The sequence below is a fragment of the Urtica dioica genome, chromosome 4 (assembly GCF_054948205.1).
Source record: "Urtica dioica subsp. dioica isolate 48M chromosome 4, U.dioica_male_clone48M_v1_H2, whole genome shotgun sequence".
NCBI classification, from domain to species: domain Eukaryota; kingdom Viridiplantae; phylum Streptophyta; class Magnoliopsida; order Rosales; family Urticaceae; genus Urtica; species Urtica dioica.
Genome location: NC_142759.1, coordinates 1599874 through 1627236, shown reverse-complemented (window position 1 = coordinate 1627236; position 27363 = coordinate 1599874). Strand labels below are relative to the sequence as shown.

General features: G+C 37.2%; 3 protein-coding genes and 1 long non-coding RNA gene across 6 annotated transcripts; 3 read left to right on the top strand and 1 right to left on the bottom strand.

Moving 5' to 3' along the window:
• The first annotated feature begins 32 nt into the window (after nucleotides 1-32).
• Nucleotides 33-1865, top strand: LOC149399105 (uncharacterized). The gene is made up of 3 exons (XR_016296465.1): nucleotides 33-948; nucleotides 1052-1153; nucleotides 1224-1865. It is a non-coding gene; the product is annotated as an uncharacterized LOC149399105 (long non-coding RNA).
• A 1193-nt stretch (nucleotides 1866-3058) lies between these two features.
• Nucleotides 3059-8412, bottom strand: LOC149399104 (PH, RCC1 and FYVE domains-containing protein 1-like). 2 transcript variants are annotated; one of them, XM_089611556.1, is made up of 10 exons: nucleotides 8029-8412; nucleotides 7634-7720; nucleotides 7404-7493; nucleotides 7189-7275; nucleotides 6973-7077; nucleotides 6466-6875; nucleotides 4376-5945; nucleotides 4166-4312; nucleotides 3620-4053; nucleotides 3059-3392 (listed from the first exon to the last, which is right to left on the bottom strand). In XM_089611556.1, exons 1-10 carry the CDS (start codon nucleotides 8080-8082, stop codon nucleotides 3227-3229), a joined length of 3150 nt encoding a protein of 1049 aa, XP_089467682.1. In that variant the 5' UTR covers nucleotides 8083-8412; the 3' UTR covers nucleotides 3059-3226. The 2 variants fall into 2 exon arrangements, with proteins under 2 accessions (XP_089467682.1, XP_089467681.1); XM_089611555.1 differs by having other exon boundaries at nucleotides 3620-4059; nucleotides 8029-8411.
• A 4649-nt stretch (nucleotides 8413-13061) lies between these two features.
• Nucleotides 13062-16321, top strand: LOC149399103 (Thioredoxin superfamily protein). The gene is made up of 7 exons (XM_089611558.1): nucleotides 13062-13409; nucleotides 13542-13588; nucleotides 13852-13966; nucleotides 15468-15512; nucleotides 15604-15663; nucleotides 15756-15851; nucleotides 15944-16321. Exons 1-7 carry the CDS (start codon nucleotides 13104-13106, stop codon nucleotides 16061-16063), a joined length of 789 nt encoding a protein of 262 aa, XP_089467684.1. The 5' UTR covers nucleotides 13062-13103; the 3' UTR covers nucleotides 16064-16321.
• A 1808-nt stretch (nucleotides 16322-18129) lies between these two features.
• LOC149399102 (thioredoxin-like protein AAED1, chloroplastic) lies at nucleotides 18130-20574 on the top strand. Of its 2 annotated transcripts, XM_089612312.1 has the most exons (7): nucleotides 18135-18692; nucleotides 18795-18841; nucleotides 18966-19080; nucleotides 19443-19487; nucleotides 19571-19630; nucleotides 19711-19806; nucleotides 19872-20574. In XM_089612312.1, the coding sequence occupies exons 1-7, from the start codon at nucleotides 18393-18395 to the stop codon at nucleotides 19989-19991; spliced, it is 783 nt and encodes a 260-aa protein (XP_089468438.1). In that variant the 5' UTR covers nucleotides 18135-18392; the 3' UTR covers nucleotides 19992-20574. The 2 variants fall into 2 exon arrangements, with proteins under 2 accessions (XP_089468439.1, XP_089468438.1); XM_089612313.1 differs by lacking the exon at nucleotides 19571-19630 and having other exon boundaries at nucleotides 18130-18692.
• The last annotated feature ends 6789 nt before the right edge of the window (nucleotides 20575-27363 follow it).

The window sequence follows — 27363 nt, the reverse complement described above, 5'->3', positions numbered from 1 at the left end:
ACCAAGCTTGGTTTATCAAGTTTCCCAAATCAAATGAGTTATTCAAGTGCCACCTCATTTGTTTGGCTATTTTTCTTAAAATTTGTAAACATTGGCTATATCTCAAACGTTAAGTTTATAATAGCTTAGTTTGTTACATATTTTTTTTTTCCTTAAAGCTAAGTGTTCTTTTACCTTGACCATACCACGGAGGTTAGTAAATCACAAGAAATCTACAAGTATATAGTGAAAGCATATGGTGTGTTTTTTTACTTATCCTCGAAATAACGTGTCTAAAGTTGTGCTCATGAAAATAGTATTTTTAAAGTTGTAAACAGTTATTTATATATATAAACGGCATTTTGAACCTTGATTTGAATAAATGAATTAACAGTTTATAATAAAATAAATAATAAAGTACATACTTAATACAGTTGTTGTATCAACGAAATTCTTGCACAAATCGAGTGAAGTGAATTCGTACAATCCTTCCACCATAGCTGTGTTATCTTCTTGAACTTCATCAATTTTTGTCTCTTCTGAACGTCAAATGAGTTTCCGTTCCATATAATTTGTATGAAGGTTTCTCGTCTGCTACTTTTGCATTTGAAACGTTATAGGTTTTACCCAGTTCTAGAGTGTTTTTGGAGGGGTTCGATGTCGTGGTTGAATATTGTTCCTCTTATCTTGTTTGCCTTTAAAAAGAATGTGTTAGAACTGTTTTTTCCCACAATCGCTTTCGTCGTTGTTGCATTCTCAAACTTGAGAGATGCCACGACCTCAAAATAATGAGGGGCCGCTCCCATTGGAGATCTGGCTACATACGTTGGATAAGCTATAGTCCCTGGATTTCAAGGTAATAACTAGGAATAATACTTTTACATTAACCAACTTGTAATAACATTTTACAGGTAGTGTTCGACCAGAACAAATTCAACAAGTCCAAGAACACCACAGTCAGTCGGTGAGGTACGATGTTGTTTGCTCACTACCATTCGATCCACGTACGTTTTAACTAAAATATAACAAACTCAAAAATATTAACATGTACTAATTCGTTCTACACTTGCAGATGAAGGATGATGGTTCCATGCTTGGAGTCGATCGAGGCATGGGAGAAACTTTATCAAAACAATAACCAAGCCTGGACAGCGCCTGTTGCAAAAGAACCCATGTAAGTTTTATTTACACCAACGAGATCATGTTTCAATTAACTTAATAAATTAGTTGACATTTATATGCAGGGGTGGATCGTGCCCTAGCTCGCGGATATACAGCGGCAAGCAGAGGAAGCAAGGTCAGCCCCAAGACCAAGAAGCTATGGAGATTGTTGTAATGGCGCAAGTTCTCGGCGAGCAATGTGACTAGGCTACAAGGATAGGGCCATTGATCTCTTCTTCAAATCTGATCGAAGCTCGGGCTCACGACTTTGACGCGTGATCTTTATCACATCAAACAAAGCAGTAGAAGGCCGATACGTCCTTTTTACGTAGTGCAGTGAGGGATCTAGTCAGTGCATTCGTTGCATCTTAGTCTAGGGCTAGTTCGAGTGCACACATGAGATAGAGATGCGACCCGAGGTTCCTTCGTTAGCATCAACTATCAATCAAAGGGATCGTCCCCACTCTAGTCGTAGTCCTTGCAGCACCTGCGGAGAACGACGTCCCAACTCGAGGAGTGGGAGGTTATTTTGATCGATCTTAGACTTTCATTTCATTTGGTCTTTTTTATTTTGTTGTAGTGTTTTTCATTCTACGTTAGTCTATGTATTATATTTGTACTAATTTAATATAATTTGTAAATTACAATTAAAACCAGCAAATTATAAAAATCAGAAATTAAAAAAAATTAAAAATAAGAACTTACAAGCGACGTTAGAAGCTAAATGTTGCTTCTAATGATTGATCGGAAATGGTGTGAGTACATTAAAAGCGATATCGTCACTTTTAATGTCGCTTCTAATTTACTTTTAGTAGATTACTTTAGAAGCGACTTTTGTCGGATCTAAAAATATTGTTTTTCTCTTAGTGTACTAGGATTTTCTTGGAGACAACCTGAATGTGATTCGGTGAAGATATAACCGGAAGCGTACCACATAAAAACTGCACTTGTACAAAATAGTTATAGAATCGAAGCTAGCGCGATCTCTCAAATAAGGAAACATGTTTTCCAAGATGTTAAACACATACTATAGGACATCTTGGATTGCTAAATTGAGCTTGAGTCTTCCTCTAGCAAGTCTAGCCCAACTGTCAGTGTTCTTCGTCACTTGAGTAGGGATATACTAATTTCGTTTTGTCCGCAGAAGACAGTGCTCAACAATTTACACCCATAACGCCACCATCTGCCGGCAATCAATCACTGCCCCTTTGAAGGTCCTCTCGTTACATCAGTTCCAATTAGCGTCTAAAATAAGCCAAGACCGCTATGAAAACTCCTAATTCTGCACTATTCTAGAAGATATCATTATTGCTATCCTCATCATCAGCACAGGCCAACCTTCTTCCCAGACCTTCAACGAATCAAAGGTTTTTGGCCATGTGAACTTTTGAGAACAAATGGAAAATTGTCTCTGTCCCCGCCACACCTCCTGCAACACCCATCCAATTGTTCGTTGAGAACCACCAGCTTAGCAGCAACTTAGCATACGTTAGAGATTTAATTTAGAATTTTATATCACGATACAAAGTATATACCAACTTAGAAATTGAAAAAAAAAAAATCTCCAACTCGCGAAAGAATTATAATAAGCCCCCAATTCGTTTTATTTATTTTAGGTCCTTAGGTGGATAGGGTGATTCTTATTTATTGGGTGCACTGGGTGGAACGTCCTTTGTTCTGTTGCTGAATGTCACAAGAGGCTACAATTATATTCCACAGAAGAGGACTAACCCTTTCGAAAGGTCAGGTGGCTCTTGTACTCATTTTCATTATCAATACCAATTCCTTTCCCTTTTCCAGTTATATAATACTATGCCATATATTTTTTCTAAGTGCAGGACTCAAATTTTTAACTTTTTTTTTTATTTTTTTTTTATATATCACATGAGTTTTGGAAATGGGCAAGCCTGAGACGATGTCAACTATATAACCTAAAAATTAAAAAATTAGAATCGAGTAAATACTTAAATCTCTAAATCAAAACGTCTTATTTATATACTTTGTTTGTTGTCCATTAATAAGTAACTTGCACTTAAGGAAATAGAGAATCCTCCTGTAATTACCAAAACAAAGTCATTAACTAGGCCTAGGTGGACAACTCCGCCGGAGAGTTTGTTCCTGTCGGCGCTGGTGCAGTGGGACCGTCTGTGTGACCAACGCTTGTCTTTTGCGGCGTAGTATACGACTTTAGAAGCCTGTCTTTGTTTGTGTTCCACCACTCTTCGGCTTGTTGCTCGCTAAACCTTCTTTTACTGTCCCAAAAAAAAAAAAAAAAATTCAGATGTCGTAATTGCCAAGTGTAAGTGTAGAGTTCCATCTCATAATAAATTGATTGACTAATAGGCTTTTAAGTCTATGCATGTCTCTTCGATTTTCTGATGTGGGATCCTTTAACTGTTATGGTCAAAACTGTTTTAGGAGTAAAAAACTTTTGTGATTCGTGTCTTTTTATTCCTTCTTCTTTCTCTCATAAAATTACCTGAATTTGACACGCCTGAAGACCTTTGTGCTGTTCTGAAGTAGAATGAGAGTGACGTACACTCCGGGCTCGAACTGTTCGATAACTTCTTTTCCCTTTTCATTCCTTGGGGTTGTTGAGCTGTCCTCTGAGCTCGGATGGCCGTCGTCATCTCTGGTACTGGACGCAGACGGCGAGTCCGGATTGTGATGATGATGACTGTGGCCGCTGGAATGACCCGAATTTGAATGATCTCCTGACCCATGGGACTGCATTATATGAGGTTTCTTGGAGTGCAATGATATATTTCGGTGGTGGCGATCTACGCCTGCTTGGAAGGACGAGCTTTCGGATGTGTCGTGGCCAGTCGTGTCAAGAAAATCTTCGGCTCGGTCGTACAACGATCTCAAGATTTCGGCATTTGAATCTTCTGGGGGCATCTTTTCTGCTACGGTCTTCAGCTTAATTGACAAAAGAAAAATAAAACAGTTATTGGCCAAAAGATTGAAACTGACATCGGCGCTGTCAAAATGGACCACTTGTTTTTGTAGTTCCGAAAGTTCAAACCTGCGCCGAGAAAGACTTGACAAGCTCATTAGCTATTCTGTATTTTATGGACTGCCCATCGGCGAATATCGTGGCGGATCGCGCCTCTTTCCGTAGCTTTTGCATCTCCGCTTCTTGAGTGTCGCATTTCTGCCTCAAGCTCTTAACCTGTCCCGAGAGAAAACATGATCAGAAATTATAGAGATTGAGATAGTGAAAGTGAGTTCCTACCTGTGTGTGCAACTTTGCTAGCTCTTGCGTCAATAGATCGTTGGACTTCTTGATGTTGTCCATGACGCTCTTGGAGAACATGGGAGTGGCTAACCTCGGCGGGCTCTGCCTCCGCGTGAAAGGAGTGGGCTGCCTGGAGCTCACGTGTTGCCGCGGCGACGTCGGCGTGCCGGGTGGCCCCCTCGCGTGCTGGGCCCGGCCATAGTCGGACCGGGCCGCTCTGGACCGGGCCGGATCAGCCATCGGGGAGAGCAGAATCTTGGAGGATCTCGCCTCGCCCCGGGTCGAGTAGTCCCGAGAGTCGACAGAGCGGCGCGGAATCGTGATCCTGCGGTTGTAGGCTGCGACGCTAGCTCCGGGCTCGGCGGCCTTGAGCTTCGCGTAGCAGGCATCGCAGACGCGGTGGGGCTTCCCGGGCGTGGGTGCGAGCGCGGCCCGGAAGGCCTTCTTCGAGCTGCACGCATGGCAGTGGACCAGGCCGCAGTTGTAGCAGTTGTGCCTCTTCCGGGTGAACCCGAACGCCTGTCGGCACCCGGAGCAGACCGACTGGTCGGCCCCGGAGACCCACTTGTGAATGCAGATGCTCGTCGTGAAATTCGACCCGCAAGAGATGTTCTTCACATTTCGGTCCTTGAGGGCCTCCACCAGGGTCGGGGCCTTGCGGTCGTCCGTGTCGCCGTGGCCGAGCCGCCCGTTCCCGCCTTTGCCCCACGTGAAGACCTCGCTCCGGGAGGTCAGCACCGCCACGTGGCTTGCGCCGCAAGAAATCTCCTCCACGAACTCCCCGACCAGCCTGTCCTGCACCAGACACGGCGACTTCCCGTCGGTGCTGGGATTCCCGAGCTGCCCGTGGACTGTGCTGCCCATGGTGAAGACGTGGCCGGACGTGGTGAGCGCGACCGTCATCGTGTCGCCGCAGCCGAGCTGCTGGAAGTTGTAGTCGAGGAGCGAGGCGACGCAGGTGGGGGCGAGGTAGGTGTCCTTGTTCCCGTGGCCCAGCCGGTACCTGTCACCGTCGCCCCAGGTGAAGAGCTTCCTCGAGGAAACGCTGCTCCCGGGCTGGGCCGCGATCTCCACGATCGCGGCCGTGTGCCAAACCCCACACGCAACTTTTACCGTCTTCAGTCCGCTCAGCAGCTGGATCTCCTTGGGGGCCGAGACGCTCAGGCGGTCTCCGTGCCCCAGAGCCCCGAACGTGCCATCCCCGAAAGTGAACAGCTTCCCATTCGACGTCGACAATGCGGTGTGCCAGGCACCGCACGCCACGGACAGCACCTGGAGCCCGTCAAAGGGGCCGTTCAGCCGCTTCGGGATCCAGTGGCTGACGTCCGTCCCGTGGCCGAGGAGCCCCGCGTTGTGGGCCCCGTCGCCCCACGTGAACAAGTCCCCGGTAGTTGTGACCGCGCACGAGTGGTACTCCCCGCACGCCACCGAGTCTATGTTGTTGATCGCCAGAAACTCGACCAGATGGGGCCGGCTGAAGTCCCTGTCCACTCCGTGCCCCAGCCTTCCCCCGGATTCCTCCCCCCACGTGAATACCTCGCCTTGCCTCGTCACAAGCGCAACATGCCTTAGAAAATAATAATTGTTAGAAAACAATGTCAGTGAAGCAAATAAAATGCCCAAAACAAGAACATACAAAAATATATATGGAACACCTAAATTGAGAAGAAGAAACTCGACCAGGTGGATATGAGATGATCTCACTAAATTTAAAAACAAAAACAGAAAATTAGAAAAATAGTCAACGTTTGGTAAATATTAGGTAAATAACCTTAAGTAATAACGCGGCCAAACATATAGAAGTGTGACTATTTCTCCAAGATTTACATCTATAAATACATGAAAATAGTTATTTACCTAAAATTAATCAAACATTGATTATTTAGCAATGTTAAACGTTTAAAATGTCTATTTTTCTAATGGACCATTTAAAAATAAGCTATTAAAGACATTGCCACATTCATAATTTGTCAGACGCAGGGCCTTATGGGCCTGACCAAGCCCATTAAGGTGACCAAAAAGCTAAACATCTAATCATATGAAAATTCACATTATTCTACGTCAAACTTTGGCCGATATATATTTACCTTACACCGCAGGCAATCTGATGAACATCGAGGACTACGTTCGATTCTAAGGGTCTCGGGGTCAGTACGTCAGCTTTTAAGGGAGTGGAGCTAGCTGAGGCATCGGGGAAATTTCCATCGAGCCAAACCTCTCCCCAGAGATAAACATCGCCGAGGGATTCGATGTCATCCGGTCCGGACCCTCCGCTCGAGCAGCTGGGAGTGCTTGAAACGCTAATCCGATAACCATCGCCAGTGCTTGTTCTAAGTTGCATGCTTGGGCGGTCTGAAGCCGCATCTGAGCTCACAAAATTCAATGGAGATTCACGCGGATACAAGTCAAAGGATAATCTTCCGTTGGCAACACTAGAAAATTCAAAGGACGATCTCAGGGGACTGCCGATTGGAACAGCGTCGCTACCGTCTGGGTGCTGAAAGTGATGTGCGTCCGAATTAATATATCGAAAAGTTGCCATTTCAATCGCCGGAGTTAAAAAATAAATATATCGAACTGCATTAGAGGCTCACTTCTGAAAAATCGCTCTTACTACGCCGACTGCGCTGTTGTCCTGAAGGGATTAGCTCCTTAAGCCCTGAAAACCACAAGTCTGCCTCAGATTTGTCCTTGCATATCTATATAACACCAAAAAAATAGAAATAAACATCAATGGTTCGAGATTTTCATGAAGGTGAAGTGAAAAGTGGTAAAGGAAAATGATAAAACCAAAGCAAAATTTCGGTTACCAAATCAAGGGACCGTTCGCCGTTGTTGTAAAGAAGAGAAAACGATAAGTAGTCCTTTTCCGGACGCAAAAATCTTCTAAATACAGCCTGAATAAAAAAAATATATAAAACCAAAGGATTATCATATATTTTACATTGATTTTTAGACAGACTATAATTTGCTCTCTTTATTTTTCCTATGAATATGATAAACATGGTTATGAATTTGACTCAACGGTTCTTTGTCCAAGAACAATTCGTGAAACCGTAGATAATTTCAGATGCCTTTCTTCCCCACGAGAGAACCAAAGAATTGATGTTTCATCCTGTTAGCAAAAAACTAAACTGAAATCATGCTCAAGAACCTGGTATAAATCAAATTATAATAAAACAAAAAAAAAATCTGAAGCTAGAGGGAAAAAAATATATATATATATATATATATTATTTCAACCCAGTTGATTACCGCAGAAATTCTAAACGGGCAAAACTTGGGCTTCCCTTTCCTGCTATACTTGATCAATTGAGTACCTTTCTTCAAAGCAACAATTGCCTATACAAAAAGAAAAAAAAAATAGAAATGAAGAATCACATGACGGTAATTTTGCAGATCCATAATTTTCTTCAGAAACCGAAATAACAGAATAATAACCAGATCGGTTAACTGAATTTCCGCGAAATCAAAGTGCAACATCCTAATATTATAACTATTTATTTGAATTGAATCAAAACAATTGTTGACAGAAAAACAAAAAGTTCTTCCGCGTTGTATGAACAGAAAACAAGATATCACATGCAAACAAAAACCTCGTAGTCAATATTATCCGAATAATAATTAGAGAGAGTGACAAAGAGACTGACTTGTTCAACGTCACGATCGGGATTAGTATTAGCATAGCCAGAAGGATCTGCCATTCCATACTGTGAAACGAGATACAGTCCCGATCTTCATAGATGCTTTCCTCTTCTCATTAAATTACCACTTTTTCTCTCTTTTACGAATCTTTACGACGGACGATCAATTTTCGAGAGAGATTAAGAAAAAAGAACGAAATGTTTGGGGAGAGAGAGATATGTGAGGGTGGTAGTGAGATGAGGAATGAAATGAAATGAGAAATGGGAAATGGGAACAAGAAATGGGAAAATAAGAAATGAGAGACGAGGAATCTGAGGGAACGAAATGTTTTTTTGTCAAATTTAAATGGCAAATAAATTTCTGCCCTAAATTTTAAATGGCTACTATAGCTCCGCTGTGCCAAATAAAATTATTTAACACAAAGACCACCCACATGGGTGGTCAGAAATTTTTCGAATGGATTGGCCGAATCAAAATTTCGAAGTCGAATATGAATAATTGAATTAACATTATCTCTCTCTCTCTCTCTCTCTCGTCAGAACACAAATGAACCGTCAAATAACTAACTCCGACTGGGAATAAACCGTCACAAGGCCTAGGTATGCCGTCGAAAAATGTCTCCGACCGCCTCGACATCAGATGGTGGCGCCGACTCCGTTCCCCATCTCCCTCCTCCCTAATCTCATTTTTTCCCAACGACGATGATGGCGTGTCGACCGTGAACCAGAAACATGTCCAACTTGATTTTGTTTTTCTTTCGACATAGAAAGCCATTCTCCCAGTCGAGATGTCATCGTCAACGGTGGTGGCTTCGGTTTTCTCTCTACCCGGTTGCTATACTCATGCGACAAAGAACCGATCATTTCTTGCATCGTAATTTCCAATCGTCATCTGTCAAAGCCTCGTCTTCCTCCGATTCCGCTAACTTCTTCTCCGACGGACTATTCCCCTGCTCCGACGGCCATGGCAGTAGTTTCCTTGATCTCCCTGTCTCTCTCTGTTTTAATTTCTTATTCTATCTAAATTAGATACATCAATTTTCTTTCTTTTTCATAAATAATTGTATATGATAATGCTGATATTATATGTAATACATTTTTCAAAGGAAACAAAGGGACTCAAAATAGCCTGCGAATTCAAAAGTGACGGGGCGAGAAACCCAAATCGACAAAACTACCTACACAGGGAAAATAAAACCTCTACCCTTGGAAATTTATTCTAAGAAGGCCAAAAAAAACTATAAACTCATGATATTAATACATATTTCCGACAGTGCCTGCATTTTCTTGTGCGCAGAGGAAGCTCAAAACACAAGATTTATAGAGTGTAAGTGTCTTTGTCATTCCTTCTGCTGTAGTTTGAATGGTGTTTGAGCATTTATAGATTATTGGAGTTGTAATACTTTCATGATAGTTTGGCACTTAAGACTTGGTCATATCAGTCTAGATAGGATTAAGAGACTTGTGAGGGATGGTCCACTCCAAGCCTCTGCAATAGGTTCACTACCTACTTGTGAATCCTGCATAGAAGGAAAAATGACTAAGCGACCTTTCTCCGATAAGGGTCGAAGAGCCACTGAGTTGCTGGAACTAATACATTCTGATGTATGTGGTCCGCTCAACCAACAGGCACGTGGAGGATACGAATACTTCGTTACCTTCACTGATGATTACTCAAGATATGGGTTTGTCTATTTGCTTAAACACAAATCCGAGACCTTTAACGTATTTAAGGTCTTTAGGGCTTTAGTGGAAAAGCAAACTGGCAAAGTGATCAAAACCCTTCGATCTGATCGAGGTGGTGAGTATATGTCTGGAGAGTTCGATGACTTTCTTAAAGAAGAAGGTATCGCTTCTCAGCTTACCGCACCTGGCACACCTCAACAAAACGGAGTGTCAGAGAGAAGAAAACGAACTCTTATGGAGATGGTTAGATCGATGATGAGTTACTCATCACTCCCGCTTTCCTTTTGGGGATATGCCCTCGAAACAGCCGCTTACATTCTGAACCAAGTTCCGTCTAAAACGGTTCCTGGTACTCCTTATGAAAGATGGACTGGCCGTAAAGTAAGTTTGGGCCACATCCGAATTTGGGGTTGCCCAGCACATGTGCTAAGGCAAAAGACTAGCAAGATGGCTAGTAGGTCAGAATTGTGCCTGTTTGTGGGATATCCAAAGGAAACCAAAGGTTTCATTTTCTATAGTCCCGAGGACGATAAGACTTTCGTTAGCACGAATGCTCGTTTCCTTGAGGAGGACTTCATGAAGGATGCGAAACCTAGAAGCAAAATTGTGCTTGAAGAAAAGTTGGGTGAGGAAGCTTCTACCTCATCTGTAAGAACTGTTCTTACCCCAACTGAAACACAACCTAACTCATCAGAATCTCGTCAAGTAGTACTTCGACGTAGTGGGAGGGCTACTCAAAAGCCTGACAGGTACATGTCTTATGGAGACTCTCTTGTAGCCATCTCCGACATGGATGACCCTGTTTCCTATAGCCAAGCGATGGCTTGTTCTGAATCAAACCTTTGGCTTGACGCCATGAAAGTTGAAATGCACTCGATGTATGTCAACAATGTCTGGAAACTTGTAGACCTTCCTGAAGGGATTAAACCCGTAGGGTGTAAGTGGATATACAAGAAGAAAAGGGGTCCTGATGGGAACGTTGAGACGTTCAAAGCACGACTTGTGGCGAAGGTTTATACCCAACAAGAAGGGATTGACTATGAAGAAACCTTCTCGCTAGTCGCGATGCTTAAATCCATCCGCATACTCCTATCCATAGCCGCAGCTCTCGACTATGAGATCTGGCAAATGGATGTCAAGACAGCCTTTCTGAATGGCAATCTTGACGAGCGCATTTACATGGCTCAACCAGACGGTTTCGTGGATAAAGGTCAAGAGGCCAAGGTTTGTGAGTTGCTTAAATCCATTTATGGACTAAAGCAAGCATCTAGGTCATGGAATATTAGATTCGATGAAACTGTAAAAAGCTTTGGCTTTGAACAGTCGATAGATGAGCCTTGTGTTTACAAGTTAATACACGAAGGTAAAGTTGTGTTTCTGGTACTATATGTCGATGATATACTACTCATTGGTAATGACGTGGGTAAGTTATCTGAGGTTAAGGTCTGGCTGGCAAAACAATTCGATGTGAAGGATCTAGGAGAAGCCGCGTACATTCTGGGGATCCAAATCTTTCGAGATAGGAAAAACCGAACCCTGTCACTCTCTCAAGCATCTTTCCTGCGTATCTCATATGAAACTGACAGCAATCAAATCAAATTTCCTTCTCATGGTCAGAAAGTCAAATCTCAAAACGTTGTATACCTTTTTAGTGTTTTGATGTTTAGTTTTTCTTTCTGGTCGTGCAACGTACAAAGGAACGGATATAGACGTTGCCTTTTCTTTATAAGTGAATGTAATGCACTGTACTACTATTTTTATACTGGGATGTTAGCATTGGCAATTGTCCAGAAACTGCAACGAAGATGCACAGAACACGACATTTTAGTGTGCAGGTCTCTCTACTCTTCTGTTATTTGATTCTTTCATTCTTTAGTATCTGCAATTGTGTTTTATTCTTTCATTCTTTAGTATCTGGCGTAGTAAAGGCGAGAGAGAAAGCTATAGGTCTCTGCTTTTATTTATTTAGAAATCAATCTTCTTTTACCACGCTAATCTTTTTGAGAAGCGTTTCAGAACTACTTGATTTGGTTATTATTTCCTGAACTCTTATTGCAACGAAGATGTTTTCCAACACTGCTGTATTCGATTGGTTTGTCAACTTTTTGTGAAATGTGTGCTTCCAATTTTTTTTTATCTGCCCATTATTTGGACTTTTTTGAAGGGCTAATATTTTACACGGACAGTGTTGATCGTTCCTCGGTGAGAGGTTAAGGGCAAACGAGTTTTGCTTCATGTGAGTTTCATATATATTTTGCTTGAATTACTTTTCAGGTTAGGACTTAATGGTGTGTTAAGCTTTAAGGGCAAAAGATTAGTAGATTATAGACTTATGCTCTGGTGAGATTTATTTTTTAGTAACTGAAAGAACTAGTATTTTTCTATCCCTATTTTCAAAAGACCGTCCCTCTTGTCACAATAAATCAAAGGTTAGTGCTTTGTATATTCCTATAAAAATTTAACATCTTTCATTTGGTTCACAACGAGGAATTCGTGGGAATCTAAACTATTGCTGTTTATATGGATTATTTTTACACTATAATTAGGATCGTTTTAAATTTCGTTTGCCATTAAATGCTATAATAACAAATTTGTTTTCCAGATCATTAACAAATGTTTCTTCAAGTTTGTGTCAAAAGAAATATCATAATTACATCACTATTGTCCGTTTTGCAAATTACATGCTTCAATTGTTTCCTTCTTTATTCTTATTTTGCCACCAAATATGATATTAATGTTAATCTATGTATCTTTGTGATCATTAGTCATGATAAAATAAAGTTTCTAGTGGAGAAAGTCATAATCATCATCTCTATTGGCTTGGAGAAGGTCATCCACAAGCTCGGAGCTGTAATTGCTTGCCTCTATAGTCTCTAGTACCACTGAAGCAGCGTTTTCCAGACATTCCATTTTGGACATATGTTTTTTTAAAATTAATTTTTTTTATGGCATATCAGTTAAAACGACATAACGTTTTTTAAAATAACAATATAACTGAAAGTTCATTTTCCGACATTAGCGCGCCTTTCTAGTCTCTACAACTGAATCAGCGTTTTCCAAACAGTCCATTTTGGACGTATAATTTTATTAAATTTTTTTATGACATATCAGTTAAAACAACGTCACTTTATTCAAACGACATAACATTTTTAAACGACAATATAACTGTAAGTTAGTCATATTACGACATTCACGCGCTTCTGTAGTCCCTCCCTACTCGCTACTCGCTACCACAGTACCACTGAATCAGCATTTTCCAGACCTTCCATTTTTTTTGGAATCCAAACATTCCATTTTGGACATATATGTTTTTTAATTTTTTTTTTTTAATCAATTTATATTTTATACTCAAAGTCTCAAACTCACACACTCCTCGTAACGCAAACCAACAACCCATGGCTGGGGCTCTAATTTCGGCCCGTGTCGTCCACGCGCGTCCCATCTTTTTCCATCCTCCCCAGTCCGTAATCCCCGGTCGTAATTTGAACCACGCGCCTCCCTCTAAATCACACGCGCTACCTTTACCTGCCATCCGCTTCGCCCGACTATCGACATCGGTCGATCCTAAACGGCGCGTGGTTTCGATGGGAGCGGCGGTTTCCGATTTCGGCCCGAATGCCGGAGATATTCTCGGCGACGTTACTATCTTCACCGCCTCAGGTGAGCCCGTGAAGTTCGAGGATCTATGGGACCAGAACGAGGTAAAAGATCTCAACAAACCTCTTTCAAACCCTCACTTTTTTACAATATATTTTTCTTTTATGGAGACGGAGCTGAGTTGATGATCATCAAAGTTGTTGATCGGTGACAGAGTTTTTGTCGTTGTTTTTCAGGGAATCGCTGTTGTTGCACTGTTGAGACACTTTGGTTGCTTTTGCTGGTAAATTGTTTGAATAATACACCTAGGTTTATTCTGTCAGAATTTAATTGAAGCTTGATAATTGGTACTTGGCTGTTTTTCTGCTGGTATATTGTTGACCAAATACAACTGAATTTATTTGTGAGAATTTAATCTGAACTTCTCTGTTTGATTCTGTTGAGACACTTTGGTTGTTTTTTTCCGGTAAATTGTTGATCAAATGCACTTGGATCTATTTGTAAGAATCAAATCATTACTTCCATGATTGATCAATTTATCTTCAGCTGGGAACTTGCTTCGGCTCTTAAGGAAGCGAAACCAAGATTCGACTCGGCGGGCGTGAAGATAATTGCAGTCGGTGTCGGAACTCCTGATAAAGCTCGAATGCTTGCCGATCGAGTATGTTTCCTATATTTCTGATTCTCTTTATTCTTAAGAATAATATATATATATATATATATATATATATTTATGAGCGCCGTAGCAGAAAATGAGATGAACTTAGAAAAGCGTGTGGCATAGTGAATGATAAGACACAGATAGGGGACAAATATTTAAAGTTAGAGGATTTAGAAGAAAGTCGTGGAATGTTTTTTTTGGCTCCGTTGGCTCAAATCGGGTCGCATCTATGGCTTCTTAATACGCAGACAAAAAACAAGATCTTATGCTATACGGACCAATGATATCAGGGTTAGATTTAGGTACACAGGTTAACACATCCTATTGCATTTTTGGTGCTCAAAAGCAAGAAGGGGATGGAAAATTTCAATCGATGTTCTCGTAAGTAATGGTATATAGTATATGTTTCTCTAGGACGTTGGTTCACCTTTCAGAAAAATGAGGCTGTCAGTATGACCGAAGAAGATGTCATATGTCAAAAATCGGGAGAGGTTAACACAAATTCTCTCTTGAAACTTGGTTTGGGGTGTGTAGGGTTTTCAAATATAAATAATAATAGCATGAATGTAATAGAGTTCTCTAGTCTTCATCTTCACTCATTGCGGATAAAAACCTCGATTATTTTATCATTCCAAAGCTATTTTAGGGGTTATTGGAATTCTCGACATTTTGGATCCAACATAGACGACAAGCAGTGGAGTGTAATAAACTTGCACCATAGAAATTTTAATTAATTAGTATTATTTTACAAAGACACTAGACTGCAAAACGAATGCTTTTTGAGTCGATTTTGTTTGAATTCTAACTTGCAAGGAACATATTCATATTCACGATTGGATGTGGGTTTTGAACGCTTGTAAAAAGAAGTGGAACAGCTTTATGTTAAAAATATGAAACTGGTTATTTGTGATGAGTGGAAAAATGAACTTGTAGTTTCATATGATCCACCACTATTGTGTTATATGGCATGCTTATTTCGAAAACACAGTTCAGTTTTTCGAAAACACAATTTCAGTTCTTAACAATGTTTGTATAACTGATTAAATACACTTCTTCATATGTTTCAGAAGGTACTTATAAGTTTTTTTTTTTTTTTAAATAAGCATACTATCTAACACGATAGTTGTTATTCACCTCTATTGCATACTCTCATGTAAGTTAGGTTGGAATCACATATCCGTTTCAGTTTTCATGGATCGTGTGAAATGAACGACTGAATCTTAATTATTTTAAGAACCAGAAAATTCAAAGCCAAGAACAGTTTGTAAAATCTCAGTAAAGGGAATCAACTTGTATTTCAACTGCAAATTCTGGGAAATTTGAGAGTCCCTTGGCTCTCCCCATAATCAAACTTTCTTGTCAACTTTAATGATACTAATTTAACTTCCTAGTATTCTATATTCACCCCCTTCCTAATCTACTAATTATTAGAATATCTTTAATACCTAGAGTGCTAACAGATTCTTTGTGCTGACTTTGATCATTTTTGTTCCATGCTTAGTTGCCGTTTCCGATGGATTGCCTTTACGCTGATCCTGATCGCAAGGTAAAACCTTCCACGCACACAAATAATGTGCCTTTTGTATTTTATTGATTTATTAACTTCAAGAAAAATACCCAATACTTCTTCTTTTCAGGCTTATGATACCTTGGGTTTATACTACGGATTAGGCAGGACATTCTTTAATCCAGCCAGTGTAATCTTCTCTCTTTTCTCTACACCCTTGGTGGGAAAATCTTCTTTAAAATCGCTTGCTTATATTTGTTCGAAAATCGTGCTGTACGACAGACAAAGGTATTCTCTAGAGTTGAAGAATTGAAAAAAGCCATGAAGAACTATACCATTAAAGCCACGCCAGAGGATCGAAGCAGCGTGCTGCAACAAGTATGATATGCATGCTCTGTATTAAATTTATCTATTTTGAGTCAATTTTATCATATATAAATTGTCTTCTTTTATTTTGTTCTTTCTTTCAGGGTGGAATGTTTGTCTTCAAAGGCAAGCAATTGTTATACGGAAGGAAAGACGAGGGCACGGGCGATCACGCTCCATTGGACGATATCTTCGATGTCTGTTGTAAAACTACGGTCTCTTGAAAATACTGAGAAGAAATGCCAGGTAATGTTAATACTCGGACAAGGATATTTTCTAATATATGCACAGTTTCTTTAAGTTATATGATCTTCATTGTCCAGATCCTATAAAAGGGTTTGAAATCTGATGTATAGATTTATTTATAGTTGTGGTTGGTTTTAAACACTGAAGCAATCAACCTTAGCATTAATTTGATATAATGTATCTGTATTCGTTTATAATGTAAAGAGAACGATTGAAAAACAATTTGGATCCCATTAGGCATTAGCACAATGTTCATAGTTCATACTTCATACATAATGAAAAAAAATAATACTTAAATAAGTACACTGCTTTAAAGCTATTTTGCGGCTAGAAATTATAACACCAACGCGTGATAGGGACTTGGTTGGTAAAGTCTTGAGCTCATTAACAAAAATAAGATAAGATAAGACTAGCTTTTTATACGTGCGATCAAATCTGGACTTTCTTTGTAGTTCAGTTTAGTTTAGTCAAGTTGGGTTATAAATTTCTCTTTTATTTATTGCCGTGGAAAACTTGTTCGGCGAGAGCAAGATATTCAGTCTATACGGTATTGCCTTTATTATTGTTAAGAAAATTTGTTGTACTATTGCCTTGTTTTGTTAAAATTTATGGACTTATTTTATTAGCACGTCCGTCCTTTTTAAAGACTTGCTGCTAAGAATGAAATGGCGGCAACAATATATTTACATAATTGTGAATTCGAATTATCTATTGTTTCAAATTTATTATATACTGGCTAATATTATTGATTAAAAACATCTAAGATGATACTCTTATATAATATAGTACCTTGAAAATATTATTAAAAATTAATTATTATATTGAAATTAAAAAAAAAATCTTTTTTCTTATCTTATTTTTCAATTTGAAAATAGTTTATAATATAAAATAATTTTTAAAGAAAATTATACTAAATTACTAGATTTTAAGTACAATAACGAATGTTTCATATTTTATAGCCACTTTGCCATTTCCGAATTTTGACTGTGTATTCGAGTTTAATTTCCGTCAAAGTTTTTAAGCTTAAGTTTGGTTAGTTCTATAACAGTTTCGAAACCTTGTTCTTTGGCAAAATTTGAAGTTTCTAATTTCTATAATGCATTTTTTTATTTGGACAAAAAAGTTTATGACATGGCTTATTGGGATTTATTGCAAAAATTATATGAAATTGTTGGTGTGAGTAACTATTTGCTTAAGATGAAAGTTGAGGGACCTTATGTATGTGGTAGTTTCTCTCTGTATCATAGCCAGTAAATTCAACTAGCCTCTAGTGCAAAATAATAGAATCCGACTAGAGATAAGCGATCCAAATAATCACCATTTGTGAGATGGCATAATTAATGTCCCACGCGGACTTCACAAGTTAGCGATACATATATAAGATCATGAAAACACATTCTCATCAAATATGTGAAGGGACTTAGCAAGTTAGTAACATATATAACCTCAATAGTTACTCATTTCATAAGCAATTAGTTTTGGATAGAACATCCTAATTTATTCGGGATAAATTAGACGGGACACAACAACATAATACTAATGAAAAAAAAAACCATAAATTAATATTATTATCTTAAATTTGAATACATATTTGGTAATTCGTTTGGAATCACAATATCTTTGTATTTTTTTAATTTTATGAAGAAAATTCACATATATTAGTTTTTGATTTGTAAGTTAAAAATTTGCTTTTAATATAGACTTATTTGCCTATATACAAAAGATTAAAATACCGCACGGGTATCTCGCTTTCTGCACACTTACAGCAGCGGTTTGAACGTCTCTCGCAGTATGCTAAAAAATTTGCACAAATAACGCAAAAATCACAAATTTACCAACAAAAATATATGCTAAATTGAAAATTTATTATAAATATTGCAAATACGAAATACATTGCAATTAATTATTTTTTTTTACTCAAGAATTATTTATATTAATCATACTTATAATTTTTTTATTAACAAAAATTAAATATCATTAATTGATGATATCTAAATATAATATATTATATTTTATTTATTTGTTTTCTAATAACACGCGTAATTTTCGTTTATTTGCGTTACTTATACCTAATGAAATAATGGTATCTTAGTTAAATACCGCGATATACCACAGACAGTAAGCGGGTTTACTAGTAATACCACACATTCAATTTCTACATTACTATTATCATTTGTTATTAAAATATATGATTTTCAACGATGTAATTGAAATTACAATGTACCAAACACTCTCCCAAATCTTATTTAAGTTAGAGAATTCGGTTCGCAATTCCACTCTCATCCTTGTTACTTAAACCCAAAACTAATGGCCGTTACTCTAATTTCCGCGCGTGTCTCTCACGTGCAAGAAATCTCTTCCTCTCCTTCGTCCACACGACTCTGCTATTTCTCGCCCGTGTCAGCCTTTTCCCGCCACTCTCAGCATTTTCCCGCCGTTCACTTCGCAAGAATACCAACCACAACGCTCAGACTCAGCCCCAAACGCCACGTGCTCTCGGCGGTTTCCGATTTCCCTCCGAACGTCGGAGACATTCTCGGCGGCGTCACCGTCTTCACCGCCTCGGGCGAGGTCGTTAAAGTCGAGAATCTTTGGGATCAGAACGAGGTTTGTGATCACTAATCTTTTCGAAACCCTAATTTTTTTTTTCTTTATGAAGTTGACTTGGAAATCGAAATTGAAAACGATCCGTGATTATTTGTTATTCAGGGAATCGCCGTTGTTGCTTTGTTGAGAAACTTCGGCTGCTTTTGCTGGTAAATTGAGTGATTGGGATGTAGATTAGCTTCGTTAGATTTGTACGGATTTTTCAACAGAACTTCTGTGTTGTCAACTTATCTTACTTTTTTGCTGCTCTGTGATTGATCAATTTATCTTCAGCTGGGAACTTGCTTCGGCTCTTAAGGAGGCGAAACCCAGATTTGACTCGGCCGGCGTGACGATCGTTGCAGTTGGGATAGGCTCGCCCGAGAAAGCTCGTGTTCTTGCTAATCGGGTAAGTTTCTGTTTTCTCGACAGGATTATGCGAAATGAATGATTGTTCATGTTGATTTTTATTCAATTTGGTTTGCGATATTCGTGATCTGACCTATATTTCGAGCGCTAGTGCTCAGATTATTTGGTATAATTGAAGATACTCTTCTGCTAGATTGATGTTTATCATATGATTTTAGAAGGTTCATACGAAAACCTCTGTAAATTAAAGAATGAAAAAAAAAAAAAAAAAAAAAGTAAGGTTAAAGTCATATTTCGTCACTGCGTGATTCAGTGGCATGTGTTTCTTTTGAAGTCATTTGATGGATTTTAACATGATCAAATGAATCACGATTTGTTGTGCTTGCTTTGTTCCACATACAGTTGCCATTTCCGATGGATTGCCTATATGCTGATCCCGATCACAAGGTGACCCTTCAACTGCAAAACTGTCTTAATGTCTTCTATATATTTATTTATTTATTATTTCTTGACAATACTTCTCCTTTTAGGCTTATGATACTTTGGGTTTATACAACGGGTTCGGCTGGACATTCTTCAATCCGGCCAGTGTAATATTCTCTCTTTAATATGTGCAAATCTTCCTTCAAATCACTTTTGCTTATATTTGGTTGAAACTCTGCTATGACAGGTAAAGGTATTTTCTAGAGTTGAAGAAGTGTTTAAAGCCATGAAGAACTACACCATTAAAGCCATACCAGAGGATCCAAGTAGCTTGCTACAACAAGTACGAAGCTCAGTATTAAATAATATCTTTTTAGTCATTTTACTTATTTAAAGCATCTCTTTCAGGGTGGTATGTTCGTCTTCAAAGGTAAGAAATTGTTATACGGAAGGAAAGAGGATGGCCCGGGAGATCATGCCTCGGTCGACGACGTCTTCGATGTCTGTCGAAAAGCTTTGGTCTCTTGAAACTCAGAATCGCAGACAATATGCCAGGTATTTGTAATCGACTAATAGTGTATGTATACATTTTATGTAGCTGGTCCAAAGACAGCAAAAATATGATCTCGTTGTATAGTAATTAAAGAAATATTCTATGACGTCTCTGTTAGAAATAATTTAGATGTATGAGTAGTATTGTAATATAAAGTAGATAAGTAAGAGGTTGATATAGTAAGAGAAGAGCATCAGGAAAAGCGTGTGAGAGATTAGTATGAGGAAGAGATTCGAAATGGGAGAGCACAGACCTCTCGATTGTCTGATATCCATCACTGTACTTCCTTTCGTTTAATTTTTCATTAGTACGAGTATATAGTATGTATTCTCATTAAACCTGACATTATGCACTCGTTGTGTTCAGAATAAGAACGAGTAGTTCTTCTTTGACTTCAATTATACTGTTGTATCGACGCTAGCTTTATCCACATTATTTTTTGGTGATTGCCGTTTTTGAGAAAGCCATGTGCTATGTATAGAAATAAATCGGTGATTATTGAGAATCGAGAGCTTGTTGTATTAGTAATGTTCAGCTGGTTGTATAGTTATTTCGTTATTTTTGTTTATCTATTTTTTAGTCGTTTATGTTTAGTTGAAACGACAGCGTTTTCTTTATACAGTTGGTTTTATATATAATCAAACTTTTGTACTGTTTCATTGATTTAGTTTTGAATAAAGAATTACTTTTCATCCATTCTTCGTTCTCTCTCAATTCTTCCTCTGAAATTCAATCGTAACATGGTATCAGAGCAAATCCGCAAGATTTTCCGCGATTGTTTTTCTCTCAGAACTTCTCTTCCTCAGAAACCGACCTGCTAATTTCATCCATCAATGGAAGTTGTTACTAAAGAATCTGCTCAGAGATCGATGGCGAGTTTTCCGAAGGATTTGCGATAGAGGTCGGAGATTGACGATCCAATCAGTGCGTACTACATTCATCATTCCGATTCACCAGGAGTTGTGTTGGTTTCTCAACTGCTCAATGGAGACAATTACCTGTCTTGGTCTCGCTCGATGAAGATTGCGCTCTCCGTCAAGAATAAGCTTGGATTCATTGACGGAACTATCGTCAAACCGGCGAGTTCAGATCTGGCTCTCTACAATGCCTGGACTCGTAACAACAATATTGTTCTTTCTTGGATCTTGAATTCAGTCTCTAAAGAGATTTCATCAAGCATTCTTTATGGTGATTCTGCCTTCGACGTTTGGAAGGATCTGGAGGAACGCTATTGTCAATCCAATGCTCCAAGAATCTTCCAACTGAGGCGAGAACTCATGAATTTGGTTCAAGATCAGAAGCCAGTGAGCAGGTACTTCACCAAATTGAAGGCAATCTGGGAAGAATTCTCTAGTTTCAGACCTAGCTGCTCCTGTGGGAAGTGTACGTGCGGTGGAGTCAAAGATCTCAACGAATTCATTCAAAATGAGTATGTTATACAGTTTTTTATGGGACTAAATGAGACGTTCACTCAAGCTCTCGATTCTCAATAGTGATGTAAGTAACGAACTTGCGTAGTTGAGTTTGCAAGCTTTATTAATGTTTTCTTTAATTGAGAAAGTAGAAGTTCCGATCTTTCTCAATCATTTCGAACTTGTTACCGTAGGAGCATGTGAGTTGAGAAATCCTTGGTTTTTCGAAACGCACTTGAGGGTCAAAGCCTTGGATGCAAGGCATACTGGCACTTTTGCAAATTCTAGTTTTTTTTTTTTTTGGTTCCCAAGTCTTTGATGTTTTTATCATAAATTTGTTACTTCTGTAATGTATTTTATTCAGATGAAGCCTATGCCTAATCTCTAGGCCCCTTTTTCACATTTCAGAACCTTGATTTTGTAATTTGAGACTTCGAAACTGCATGATCGCAAGGAAACCCATTCCCGCAATATCAACAAACCACTGTATATGGCATATTATATTCTATGCCCTTTTGTTTGAAAATCTTCTTTCAATTCTCTTGCAAAGGTATTGTCTATAGAATTGAATAAGACCATATTTGGTATTAGGGAAAGTGGAATGATGGATTAATACGGATGGATTTTGTTATGACGATAAAGCCATTGTATTGTTTGGTAGAGATGAGGGAAAACAAAATGAGGGATTTATAGGGATTAACTTTCCGTGAGACCCATCGAATACTATCTCTACCAATTTGGAGGGATTGAAAAGGATGGAAACAAAAAATTAAAGTAAATTACATATATACCACTTAACACATTATTATGCAAACATATTATCAATTTAGTAATTTTAGTACATTAAACACAAATCATTCATCTCTATTTTAATTTATACCAAACAAATAAATATATGAATTTTACTCTATCTTCGTATTATATCAACCAACTTTATAAAAATTTATAATCCCTCGCTTTTCTTTCATTTCTCTTTCCTCCTAATTAATTAATCCACCTATTTTCCCCTCCTAGTTTGAGCAATGAAGAACCAGGTGTAAAGCTCTCTGTCTATGATTTATTTTCTATACTTTATGGAATGTTCTGTATTCAAATAAAAGGTTATCAGGGATATCAGTTCTATAAGTAAAAAAAAAATATTTTGATATATTTTAATTTAAAATCGGTGTCATATACCTTCTACTATTTTTCATTTCAAAATTAAGACATTGTACTTTCGTACTTTCATATACTTAATTTTGTAGATAATCTTTTTTTTCCCCTGTTTTAACTGCATATATGAGTTTTTTATACTTAGTCCCCTAAATTAGAATTTAAAGGTAAATCCTCAAATTTATACCAAAAATGGCGTATACGATAACAGATTGTACCGTTATTCTGATTTTGTTTGTCACAAGAAAAATCTGTAGCAGAAAAATTAAAATGTTATGAAACTGGTAGACAAACCAATTAAATCAACCGAAAAATTCAAATGTCATTCAAAATATTTGAACTGTTGCTTCGAAATGTGGGTTTGGGTGTTTTAATCTTCAATCCAAGAAATCATCCCAGTGACCCAGTCTAGCAAGACTTTGAAACTTTTTCCCTACCATCGCTATTAAAAAAATGGGGCGAGATTGGGTATTTAATAAATTGCTGATGTAATAATTTTAGAACATGTGATAATGTTTTTATTAATTACTAAAGGCAATATTTTATATTTCCAGCTGCTTGATCTTGTCGTCAAATCTTGGTAGATTTTTTGTTGGCTGTACAAAAAGTCCCATTAAAATCTGGTAGGTCACATCTTATGCAGGTTTTGAAATAGCATACCTCTCTAGGCCAAGCCTATACAATGCAATCCTATATAGGCCCAGCCTTTTCTTTTCTGTTTTCCTTCACTTCAACCTGATTTGTAGAAGATGATCAGTCCATGAAATTTCAAGAAAGCAAGTGGAAAGAAAACAAAATATTCTTCCAGACAAATTCCAAAGAACAATAAATATTTTGGTTTCATCAAAATGGAAAATATTTGTGTAGGTTTACAATTTTACATGTTGAATCAAGCCTCTCTCTCTCTCTCTCTCTATATATATATATATATTTACGTATTATTATATCTACTGTTTTGATTTGACATTTAGCCAATCTTTTAGTAATTATTTGGTAAATAATTATGACCAAATATTTACAAATCTAAATTGATTGAAAAATTATGTCAAAGTGTTGACTATTAGTTAAAATTTATCTAAAATTTACAAAACATTGACCATTTACCTAAAATTTATAAAATATTAACTAATTAGAAAATTTTCTAATTTTATATGGCTAATTTGCTAAATATATTATATATGTATTATATACGGTCACCTTTAGGCTTTACCAAGTATTTTAATTAAAAAATCACGAATTAGTTGTTACTCCAATGCATCAACTAAACTAGCAACGAATAAGAAGTAAAAGTCCAATTTTAAGTAGTTTTTATTATGAGATGAGAAAATCATTTCTGTTCTCTTTCGTGTTGTATAGCGATTATGAATAAGAGGAAATTCTAACTCTTAACAGAAGAAAGATTTCCGACTATTAAGAACCATGATTTTGACCAAATCAAGATGAAACCTTTCTTCCAATTTGTTCCGACACTATTTACAAAATAAATAAACCCAATACAAGAGCTTCAAACATTATAGTCTACACTCTACTCATGCTCAAAAACCATATATGTGCATTTTTTGACGTGAAAAACATCGTAATGTCATCATCCCTAAGACAAACGAGGGATAAATGTCAATTAAAGAAAAGTAATTGTACTATTGTGCATTGAAATTATAGAAGAAAGGTACATAAGTCGGTCTAAAAAAAGGAAAAGAGCCTTAAAAACACCTTTTTGGTTCATAATGCATGCAAATCGTAGGCATAACAAATACACACTTCTCTCTGGTCCCTCTCACACTGCGGTTGCTATCATCCATAATCCACTTTATTGATCTTTCCCTCTCTCTGTCTCAAATCTTAATAAATATTTTTTTTTTAAAACATATTTCTGTAATTCAGATATCTCTCTCTGCAACATCATTCTCAGAATCAGTCAAGTTCATTGATAATGTAATTCATTTTTCTTTCTTCTCATACGAGGACCACTAGCCTCTCAGTCTCAGTGAAAAATTGCTGTCAAAACCATGAAATTAATAGCTCAACATTGTTTACACATTAGCTACTAATATTATATACTCTCACCGTGTTTTTTTTTTCTTTTATCAGTTTTTCCAGCTCTAAAACATAAGACTTAAATTTTTGGGAGTCCTATTTCGAACAAAATTTTGGAAGAGATCGTATTATCCCATTTTCTGAGTCCCATATCTAGCTTTACTAATAAGATTGTATAGGCCAAGTTTAATTGTCTTTTTCTTTTTTAATTTAAAAACACTTATATTTTTAAAATGTTTAATTCTAATAAAAGAAAAAATGTGTGATTGTTTTGACCAGTCAAAAATAAGTTCTTTACCTACACAACTCAAAAGCCTTAGATTTACCTGATTTTTTAGGGCCACACCCACATCACTTGTTTGTTTTTATTTTCTTTATCGGCTCAGATATTATGTATTTAATGGTTAAAGTACGGAAATGAACTGAACAAATTAAATTTTTGGAGAATGATTATTCGTCTCACTATTATAACATTATTGAAATTTAAGAAGCAGCTAAAAGGAAGTAGTACCCATTTTTCCGTCTCATCTGTTACCCACCAAGTGCAAAAATAGAATTCAATTATTACAAAAAGCCCATCAGAATTATTTTTTACTCTTATGGGTATTAATTCACTATTGAAAAAATATTTAAATTTGTTGTTAATTACATTTATAGTTGGTAAGTGATATTCCATTTTTAAATTATTTCTATACAACGTCCAAGTTGGTAGAATTTTAGCCAATTCCGCAACAAAAAAAAAAATTGCGCAACTTAAAAATAGCAGTGTTGGCAACTTGGCATTTTAGCGAGTGGGGAATATCGGTACATAATTATTTCTTTATCATGATTCATGATTACAAAAATCATATTTCCATGCAAAAAGACTTTCACATCACACAATCACAAAAGGTCGTATTATGGTGAACTAGTTTTATCTCATCTGTTTTTTGTTCTTTGTTCTTCCATTCGATCCTACCAAGTCAAAAATAACATTTTGCATATAGATACATATGCATGCAAGTATCATGTTTGACGTACTGTAATTGATGATATCATTAAGAAATATCATAACATATACGTACAATATATGTACGTACTCATGAGTCATATATATATATATATATATATATATATATACACACACACACTGGGAAAGCCAGAAATCTAAACTAACTAGGGGAGGCTAATATCACACGAGGTTGATTTATAATTTTTTAGGGTAAAAATGTAAAATGTAAAATAAAATTAAAAAAAACTGGTAAAAATGCAAATAATTTTTTTAGGGGGCTATAGCCCACCTTGAACACCTAGTGGCTTTGTGTGTGTGTGTGTGTTTCTCTCTCTCACTATATAAAATATGCATATTCGAGAAAGACAGAATTTATTTATGTTCACTTCAATCACTTTTAGAGAATTTTTATTTTATAGACTTGCTATATTTAAATTTATTAATCAATTTAAACCCTAAAGCAAAGAAATATCAAACAATAAAAGGATTCACAAAGACCCAAACCACGATTCCTTATTCGGCTTCAAAATTCAAAGTTATTGGTCAACAACTGATTCCCTTGATGAGATTTCTCAACAGAAACGTTTCAATCACCAGTTTGTGTTTGATTAAATCTCAATTGAAATAGAACCAAAAGCATTTACTGACTCGCATATTTATTTGATTATAATTTATTTACTCATCTTGACACTCTGGGCCATAGCCTGCTCAGCTGACAATTAGAGTACTTTTCTAGTTTTTATTATTATTTTGGGATCAGAAACGATGTCGTTAAGAGGGGTATTTGCGTAGTGTCTAGTCTCTCTGTGTATGTGTTTGACACAGTATATCTAAAATCTATAGATATAGCCTACATATAATTTATATTAAAGGGAAAAGTAAGTAAATGTAGGTCCATAGGAGTGACAGTAGCACAGAAAATGGGCACTGTTTTGAAGTGATTGGAGGGACAGTTTGTCTTCTGTCCAGTGAAAATCTAATTCAAGGCCTCAGACGCAGATCATTTAATTATAATTTCAAAACCCAGTGCATTAATGTGGTGTGTGTACCCACTACCCACTAAAAGAACTCTCTGGTTTTATATGGTTTTTATAGCTGAAAAAAAAAAACTAATGAAATAAATATGTTTGGTATAGGTGTAGTGTAGGAGTCCTGAGAATTATACTATTTTCCCGAATAAATTTGACTTTAGTTTCATAGGATTAATAATAAATTATAATCATCTTTAAAATGTATAGTCAAATTCAGGGCATAATTGATGGCAGACAACGTTTATCCTTTTTCATTTTTGCACCCCATTTTTTTTAGTGCTTTTAAGGCGTTTTATTTTTTAGTGATCTTATATGTTGATCGCCTTGAGCTCATGCTCATTGCTCACACAAAAAAAAAAGTTAAATTAAATTACTTATTTGTCTGTGAAATTGATCCGATGGAGGAGAATGCGACGTGTGCTAGATAAACGACGTATGCTTGTGAATATTGAGCTTTTATATACAAGCGCTCTTGAGGTTACGTCTAGAATCTAGATAGTGTACTTAATATTAATTGCTCTATTTTCGTCTCAAAGTCAAAGTGATTTGTCATCTGCGGTTTAGTAAACTTAAACTTTAAACTACTATATGCACATTCTTTGTGAACCATCGATGCTATATACTTGAGCTTGCCCAATGCGTGTAACACATTAAAAAAAAAATGCTCTACGTAGATATAGTTATCACCTTTCAACTCTATAGAACAATGAAAAATTAATATTATAAT

Bases quoted from the DNA above. Each gene is read 5' to 3' on its own strand.
- LOC149399102 (XM_089612312.1), top strand. From the start codon at position 18,393: ATGGCCGTTACTCTAATTTCCGCGCGTGTCTCTCACGTGCAAGAAATC. The intron at 18,693-18,794 runs GTTTGTGATCAC...TTTGTTATTCAG, and splicing joins ATCTTTGGGATCAGAACGAG to GGAATCGCCGTTGTTGCTTT. The intron at 19,081-19,442 runs GTAAGTTTCTGT...TTCCACATACAG, and splicing joins CTCGTGTTCTTGCTAATCGG to TTGCCATTTCCGATGGATTG.
- LOC149399103 (XM_089611558.1), top strand. From the start codon at position 13,104: ATGGCTGGGGCTCTAATTTCGGCCCGTGTCGTCCACGCGCGTCCCATC. The intron at 13,410-13,541 runs GTAAAAGATCTC...GTTGTTTTTCAG, and splicing joins ATCTATGGGACCAGAACGAG to GGAATCGCTGTTGTTGCACT. The intron at 13,967-15,467 runs GTATGTTTCCTA...TTCCATGCTTAG, and splicing joins CTCGAATGCTTGCCGATCGA to TTGCCGTTTCCGATGGATTG.
- LOC149399104 (XM_089611555.1), bottom strand. From the start codon at position 8,082: ATGGCAGATCCTTCTGGCTATGCTAATACTAATCCCGATCGTGACGTT. The intron at 5,946-6,465 runs GTAAATATATAT...TTATTTTCTAAG, and splicing joins CAGATTGCCTGCGGTGTAAG to GCATGTTGCGCTTGTGACGA. The intron at 4,060-4,165 runs GTTTGAACTTTC...TTGTCAATTAAG, and splicing joins TCAAGTCTTTCTCGGCGCAG to CTGAAGACCGTAGCAGAAAA.